Raw genomic sequence first — 8,542 nt, forward strand, 5'->3', positions numbered from 1 at the left:
TGGCAGAACGTGTTTGATGGTGAATAGAGGTATTTAGAGGAATCTAATGGCTTTGGAATTTAACAGGAATGAGCTTGGTATCAGTTTGAGCTAGTGTGCAAATTTGTAGCTCATTTGAAGAAACTTTGCAATGTAAATATTTCAATCCCTAGAAATGGGCAGAAATGGTTTTGACAAGCTTTGATAAAGTTAACTTGTTCTAAAACTTGTTCCACTTGATGGGGGTGATGCTTATGACCATCTGGCAATGTGGTAAAAATTTGAGATCAATGTAAGAAAGTTGTCAATGTAACTTTGTCAAACCCAAAAAATGGGCAGAATTAGTTTTGGCGTACTTTGACAGAGCTAATTTGTTCTCCTTGAATCACTTGGCCTAGATGAATATTTAGACCATTTTAGCAGGTGTACCAAGTTTGAGCTCAATTGGACATGTTTAGCAATGTAATGTTGCTCAAACTAGAAAATGGGCAGATATTATTTTGAGAGAATTTGATGATATTATCTTGTTCTCCAAGACACGAGACTTCGCAAGATCATCAAATATGGCATTTCTGACATGCTAGAATTTTCTTTGAATTTAGGGTGAATATTTTCTTTGAAAATATATCAAAACCTTGAAATATCCGGAAAGGGTCATTGAGGGTACCTATGGAAAATAACTTGATAGAAATATTTGTCACACTCTGATGAAAAATTAAAAATCCTCATGTTGACTAACAGAAACATAATATAATTTAGCAAAATAATAACAAGAAAACATAAACTAAAATATTTAAAACAAATGAAGGTATTGAACTAAAAGAGCTAAATAGATTCTATTTTTGATTAAAACACCTATTTAAAATAACCTAAAAATTACCAAATTGAACATACTGATAAAACGCACTAATATTAAATAGCAGGAAAAAGAATCACTCAAAAAATATTTTTAAACTAAAGTTATTCACAAACTAGTGATTCACACACAAATTTCAAAGAATTCAAATTAAAACTATTCAAATTTGAAAACTACTAGCACTAACAAAAAGTTTATAATTTTTGTGACGTAAAGCAAAAAGATTCACTCAAAACCTATAAATATTGCCTGTAAGTAGAAATAAAAGTAAAGAAATAGAAACAAAAGTAAAAAAAATAGACCAAAGAAACAAAAACAGAAAACTTGAAAAAGACCTTTAGTCTCGGTTGCCTCGACCAGCCGGGACTAAAGGTCCTCCTCCCGCACTTAGTTTGGGCCACCCGATAATGCCGTTTAGTCCCGGTGCGTGGCTAAAACCGGGACTAAAGGTGCCACGTATATATAGGACTTAGCCAATTTCAAGGTTCTAGCAATCGCCTTGGAGAACAGATCGAGAACACACGCCGCCAGGCCGCTCGTCTTTATGCCGGAGATCGCCGTTGCCATCCCACTCGCTGTGGCCACTCCCCGAGCCCGCTTCTGCACTCGTCCCCGACGCCTCCCCTACCTCGCCGTTGAAGCCGTCCGCTCGTTCCCCTCCCCGAGCCCACCATCGTACCCCGCCAGGCCCGCTCCCCTCCCCGAGCCCGCGCGCCACCGCACGCCGTCCCCGACGCGTCCCTGATCTCGTCGTCGACGCCTCTGCACTGTGAGCCCGCCTTCTTTTCGCCCTCCTTCGGGTCGCCGCCAAGGCCGAAGCTTCGCTACCGCCATGCAATGCTCGACGCCGACACTGCTTGTGGGCAAGAAACCATGGTCTTGCACATTTGATGCTTCTCTGCAATTTTTTGTTTATTGTGGTTATGCTATGATGACTATTTTCAGTTTATGTGCACATCACATTTGATGCTTACTTCAATGTTAAGTGCTGAATGAATGTACATGGTCATGTACAGCATATAAGACTGTTGTTTTTAGCTATTTTTAACATTAACTAGTTGTTGTTTTCATCTCTAATGTGGTGAAAATTGAGTGTTTTATTTTGTTTTGTCGGCTGCCTAAAGATGTGCAAGTATGGATCTTCTCTAATGGTTGGCTTATGGCTGAATGTGTTGATGAATTGACTGATGCATGCTTGATCTGTGCCAAGTCCGAGTTTCAATGAGAATGAGTACAGATTCAACAAACAGGATACAGATTATATTCTGGCAAACTGTCCACTCTATTTTTGTGACAGTTAAATCATTATTCATTGGACAACAAAACCTTCAACACTTTGCAGTCCTAAACATCGCAAAGGGTGTGATGAACTTTTCAATTTTCAGATCATTCAAAGCCCGTCAATGTGCGTTGACTTAACGGTAGTGCCGTACGTGGCAAAAATGGAAGAAAACAAATGACGGGTGCCATGTTCATAAAAAGCACTAAATCAATGTCATTGAGCAAGTTTGAGTTGTGACTACTGACGTGTATATGAAGTTATACCAAGCTATATGCATATATATGTAAAAAGATTTTGTGTTGCCATGATCCTTGTGTATACAAACTTTACATGCTATTATGTCTATATTGTATTGCCATGATCTTTGTGTATTCAAACTTTACATGCTATTGTATTGGGCCATGGAAAAACCAAAACTTTAAGAAAAGCTATTTATGTGCAAAACAAAAGGATGGTTAAAAAAAGTAAGTTTGACATGGCAACTTTTGCCATGGAGTACGAATTTGCCATCACGCAACAAATGATAAAAATGCCATCACAAGTTAAAAATGATATCTAGAGGACAAAAAAAACAACACTAAGACATCATGCCTTGTTTCAGCGCCTAAAATGACAAAGGCCCTAACATTGTTCAAGGCAAATTAACGATAGAGAAAATTGTGGCGGACGTATATGACCATTATTACAAAAACAATTATCTTAAACTTGCCTTGGTTTTTAAGACACGCCTTTTTTCTTGTTCACTTGCCATGTCAAATTTACTGTGGTCCCAGGAAAAAAAATTGCAATTGGTCACCACTAGCACTGTTGGGAAGACCCCTCTGGATGCTTTCCCCCTTCGCCGTTATCATGTACTACTGCGATAGATCACCACTAGCACTGCCGGGAAAACACGTCTGGATGTTTTTCCCCTTCGCCGGTATCGTATAGCTAGACCTCTTCGGATGTACCGCGATAGGTCGCCACTAGACCTCTTCGGATGTTTTCCCCCTTCTGATTTACACTTGATGAAATTGTTGCATTGCTGTGTCATGATCATGCATATCATATATCCATGCCATGATCATGCATATCATATTGTTGCGTTGTTGTGTATTGATTGCCTCTCCGGTATTGTTCTTCTCGATACTATGATTCAGTTTTTGCTTATTGAATGCATTCGAATTGTTTTATCTTTATTCTGGATTAGTTAAGCTATGGACGATAGCGGCAGAGACGATCATGATCAAGAGGACATCATCTTTGACATGATATGATTCCGGTGAGGGAATTGAGGAAGAACCAAGAGACGAAGGGCACACAAACAATGATGGCGAAGGAAATGTTCTTCAATTAACAAAGTCTGGTGAGGTATATATATAAGGCCTCTAGTGATCATTACATGTATTAATTAATTTGTATATATATATTAAGGAATCTTTCTTCTTTCAGCCCTCCGAATCGAGCAAATCTTCTACAAGGGAACGAGAGCTAGGCCAAAAGTTGCATGATGGCATAAAGTACAACATCGATCATGTCAAAGAAGATGGCGAACCGATTGCTCCTACACACAATGCCCGCAAAATATAGGTGAATTCAGAGTTATTGTTAAGGACAACATCCCGATCACCGTTCAAGAACGGAATAAGCCAAAGGAAGGTCGAGGAGTTAGTTTTGTCTGACAAAAGATCAAAAAATGTGCTTTGGGATACGCTCATCTCACATTTCAACCTACCAGAGGGTTTCATAGATAGCGATGGTTGAAAGTCACGCAGTTTTCTCTTAAGAAGATGGAGACACAATTCTAGACGTGGAAGAAAAGATTATGGGCCGACTACGTGAAGGCAGAAAAGAAGACTCCAGAATTCACTGGAGCACTAGATAAGGTAAAAGAACACTGGGAATTATTTGTGCAGTTCAAGGAATCGGAAGCACCTGGAACGGTCGAGAAAATAAATAAGATAAATGCTGACAAAAAAATTCACCATGTTTTGGGGCCAGGTGGCTACAAGACTGGCCTGCCTGAGTGGGAAGAATCTGAGGCCAAGATGATTGCTGCAGGGGTCACTCAAAAAACAGTGGGTTGGCAAGACAGGTCCAGGACTTGGTTTTATGTGCATGGGGGGAAGTTAGACCCAAAGACAGGGGAGATTATTGAACAGGCAAGTCTTGAAGAAACCTTAGACACTTTAATTCAAGCAATAGAAGAGGCTCAAACGGGGGCGTTCCACCCCGAGAGAGAGAACGATGAGCTTACACACGCCTCGGGAATCCTGAACATCCGGGGTGAACACGAGGCAAAGTTGTTGTTCCGTGGGTTGAGGGGTTTGCGGAGTGGAACGACACTTACAGAAGTCGTGCGAGAAAGAAGAAGCAGGATGTAGACCGGCTTCAAAAGGTAGAATCAAAGAATGCAGACGCATTTTAATGCGGCGGCAGGAGCAGATCGACACAATTAGCCAGCAAAGGGTGTCTCAGCAGCAGGAGCAAGCAGTTCTTGCATTCGATAGTACTGTCACATCTATGCCAAAAAGTAGCGTGGGTTCCACGGGGGTCCCGGCCAATGATGCACTGCTGGCTCGCTACCCCATGGATGATATCAAGGAGACGACAAGTTGTGATCTACACATGAAACTTAAGAGCATATCCATGAAGGTGGCGGATGGCTTTGCTTTATCGAATGCACCTGAAGCAACCATCCATGGCAATCTGATTCCAGCTAGCTATGCTCGTGTCCGGGTGGATGAAGTTCCGTCGGGATATGACTCACTAGAGGTTGACTTTCCTGGAGGTCAAAGGGAGCAGACACTGGAAGAAGTCATACATGGTCTCACTGTATGGAGAAAGGAATGCATCGTTTTTCCAAACTCGGCGCCAAGGCCGCCGACTCCACCCCACCTCGAGACGGAGCGCAACGCGAGTCCGCCATACCGATCTCCACCGCGTCGGTCGATTCCACCCCACCCTGAGGCGGAGCCCAACGCGAGTCCGCAATATCGATCTCTGTCGCGTCAGCCGACTAGAAACCCTATCCTCCTGCCAAAAAGAAGTTAGCTTACAAGATGACTGAGGAGGAAACTTGACCGACAGTGGATTCCGAAGTGAAGGCCCATTTTGCACCGAAACTGTCCCCGCCACCAAAGGAGAAAATACCTGAGAAAACCGTACAACACTTTGTGGACCCTCTAGAGCGACCCCCGGCACATTTACAGAATAGGCTAGCAGACGATGATGAATGATGTATTAACAAGTCATATCATGAACAAAAGAAACAGTCGTCGAAAAGTACAAGTAGTAATAAAAGTGGGGAATCGGTTCCCCAGCTCAGAGAACAGGCAGTGCAATCGACCCCCCCGCTCAAGGTGCCAACCGATAAGGCTCAAGAATTTGGTATCAGTATTTATGAACTCCTAGGCGCCGATGAAGTGCCCATGGCTAAATTAGCATGGAAATATGTCTCCGGTTACCTCCCGCATATACCAACACAAATGCGAAGATTGCATGATTGCTACATGCGAGAAGTAAAGAACTGGCGATGGATTCTCATGGTGAATGTAAAGAAAGAGCTTTACATTTATGAAACCGAGATGATGTTTGAGCTTTCAGAAATCTTGAAAACTACCTTGGATCATATGTTGTCCTTCCAATATGAAAATAAGATAATTTGTTACCCCAAAAAATAAGTTCAAAAGTTTTGCTACTCCAAATACATGATAGTTTTCTTCGAGTCGTAAATCCATAAAACGTAATTATCTATGCAGATCATTTTTTCTAGATAAAAATTGTTGGTGACAAGATAGATATCATGGAAAAAGTAAGGTAGGAAGGTAACATATCAATACTCAAACTTTATGTGTAAATTCAAAATGTAGCCGCGCAAATGCGCGGGTCACCCAGGTAGTTACAAATAAAAAAACGCCAGCATCCACCATTAAGAAGATCGCCTATCACTTTGAATGTTCTTTGACCGAGACATGTGAACATTCAAATTGATAGTCTATCACCTTAATAAGAATGTAATGAATACCGAAGCTTACAGCGTCTGGACTATCCCACTACTTAAACAGGTTATGTTGCTTGTCTCTAGGCGAAGTGGCGCTAAAGTTTGATCATAGCCTTATCTTTACCGAGAGCACTATTTAAACAAGTTATGTTGCTTGTCTCTAGGCCAGGTGGGGCTATTTGTGAACCGAGGCAAAAGCCAGTATTTTGGGGCGTGCAATAAATCGATGACGGATCGTTCGGGCGTTACGAGCGATCAGTTTGAGTAGGCCACAAACTAGTAATACTACCACACAAGCTGGTAGTTGGTTGGTAGGCCGTTGATGGGTGATACAGCGGCTTGTGTCGTCGGACATGGCGCCGACCGACACGCACTATCTCATTAGCACACGCAGCAACAAGTGAGCCACACGTCCACACGCGGGGGGAGAGGGACGGCGAGCGCGGATGGGCGCAGAGGCTCTGCTGCGGCAGCAGGAGCCATGGTTCGTCTCGCTGGTCATTCTTGGCGCCCTCTACGTCGCCGCCTTCGCGTGCCGCCTCCTACACATCTCCGGCATCGCGCTCTGCCTGCGCGGGCACAAGGACCTTCGCCGCCGCTACGGGGCGTGGGCCGTCGTCACCGGCCCGACATCCGGCATCGGCCGCTCCATGTCGCTGGAGCTCGCGCGGTGCGGCCTCAACCTCATCATCGTCGGCCGCGACACCGCCAAGCTCCAGGACATCGCCGTAACCGTCTCCAAAACCCACGGAGTGCTAACCAAGACCGTGCAGTTTGACTTCTCCCTCGTCTCCACTCCTCAAGGTGAAGCAAGCAGCACGTACGCAGCACTCCTCAAGGAACTACCGTACGTGGTACGTGCTGTAGCTATACTGATCGATCGTGTTTCGGCAGGGGAAAAGGCGATGGGGCGGCTCCGGCAGGCGGTGGATGGGCTGGAGGTGGGAGTGCTGGTGAACAACGCAGGCGTGGCGACGCCGGACGCGACGTACCTCCACGAGGCCGACGCGGAGGCCTGGGTGAGGATGCTTCGGGTGAACCTGTTGGCTGTGACGGAGGTAACGGCGGCCGTGCTGCCAGGCATGGTGGAGCGGGGGAGGGGCGCCGTAGTCAACATCGGCTCCGGCGCCGCAGAGGCGTTGCCGTCCTACCCACTCTACTCCGTCTATGCCGCCACCAAGCGGTATGTTGCTCAGTTGTCCAGGAGCCTATACGTTGAGTATAGGGTCAAGGGAATCGATGTGCAGTGTCAGGCACCGCTGTATGTGGACACGAAGATGGTGACAAACATGGTGACGCGGGGAGGGCTCCTGTCCTGGCTGATCTTTCCGACGTCGGACGCGTACGCCGGCGCTGCGGCGCGCTGGATCGGGCACCGCCGCCCGGTCTGCATGCCCAACCTCGGCCACCGGCTGCAGTGGTGCCTCTCCCACTTCGTCCCGGACCGCGTCCTCGCCGCGCACCGCCTACGCGAGAACCTCCGGCAGCGGGACGTCTTCCAGCAGCTCAGGTCATCATCAGGCCAGAGCACCGTCGGACGTCGTTAGCGGCGACCTGACCCGCCAGCAAAGTTTGTTGGCAGGAGTAGCACATGGTTTTGTTGACTTGGCATTTATTATTATGTGACGTATATCTTTCACAAATATTTTGAATTCTTCTTATCTATGGCCGGCGATCTGGACAACAATGAAATAATGTACTTTGTGGGACAACAGAAAAAGACGGGCAGGAAAATAAAGTAAAGTGAGATTTTATATTGAGGTAAACTTTATTTGAAGGAATATTGAGGATTTGAGGTAATTTCTATCACGATTCGTTGGGGAGAGCCTACGGCCCAATATCTCTTAGCTATCCCAAAACAATCAAAAACTCCAGAAAAAAAATCAGAATTTGCTGGTAGTTGATCCTGCGCCTTCTTCCTCCTCATCCACGCATCGCTCCACTCCACCACCCCCTTCTCTTATCGTCGGTCCCAACCACCCATGGCTGACGGTGCCAACGCGCTCGGCCTCACCTACTACTGCCTCCGTCCGGTTTTATTAAGGCCCGTCAATAGTACGCAATTAATTTCTCTTGATTATCTCCATTGCATGCACAGAGGATTGGTTACACATCCACGTGATTAGTTACATGCACCATGTAATTACTATCGGCCAGCAGTAGATGTGGGCGTTATTGGAACAAGAAAAGGCAAAACGCGCCACCGGCTGCATGCCTTAACTAGGCGCTGCTCTGGTTGTCCATTGCATGCTTCAAATAATGTGTTGTTAGTGTTAAATTACGCGCCATCAACATCAATTTCTTTCCTTAGTGCCTGAGATTTTGCTGGCAGGCCTAACAAACCTGCACGGAGGAAGTACCGGTGTTCGGAAACCAACATTAATGGCGCTGAGGCCAGACGCCGCTAGCCCGATGCCGATGCGGCTTTACCAGCGGCGTTGAA

At 45.5% G+C, this 8,542-nt stretch overlaps 1 protein-coding gene across 1 annotated transcript; it reads left to right on the forward strand.

Annotated features, from left to right (window-relative positions):
- Window positions 1-6,432: 6,432 nt before the first annotated feature.
- Window positions 6,433-7,853, forward strand: LOC119289674 (very-long-chain 3-oxoacyl-CoA reductase-like protein At1g24470). The gene is made up of 2 exons (XM_037568943.1): window positions 6,433-6,903; window positions 6,994-7,853. The coding sequence occupies exons 1-2, from the start codon at window positions 6,546-6,548 to the stop codon at window positions 7,644-7,646; spliced, it is 1,011 nt and encodes a 336-aa protein (XP_037424840.1). The 5' UTR covers window positions 6,433-6,545; the 3' UTR covers window positions 7,647-7,853.
- Window positions 7,854-8,542: the final 689 nt, after the last annotated feature.

The sequence above is a fragment of the Triticum dicoccoides genome, chromosome 4A, assembly GCF_002162155.2.
Source record: "Triticum dicoccoides isolate Atlit2015 ecotype Zavitan chromosome 4A, WEW_v2.0, whole genome shotgun sequence".
Classification (NCBI taxonomy): domain Eukaryota; kingdom Viridiplantae; phylum Streptophyta; class Magnoliopsida; order Poales; family Poaceae; genus Triticum; species Triticum dicoccoides.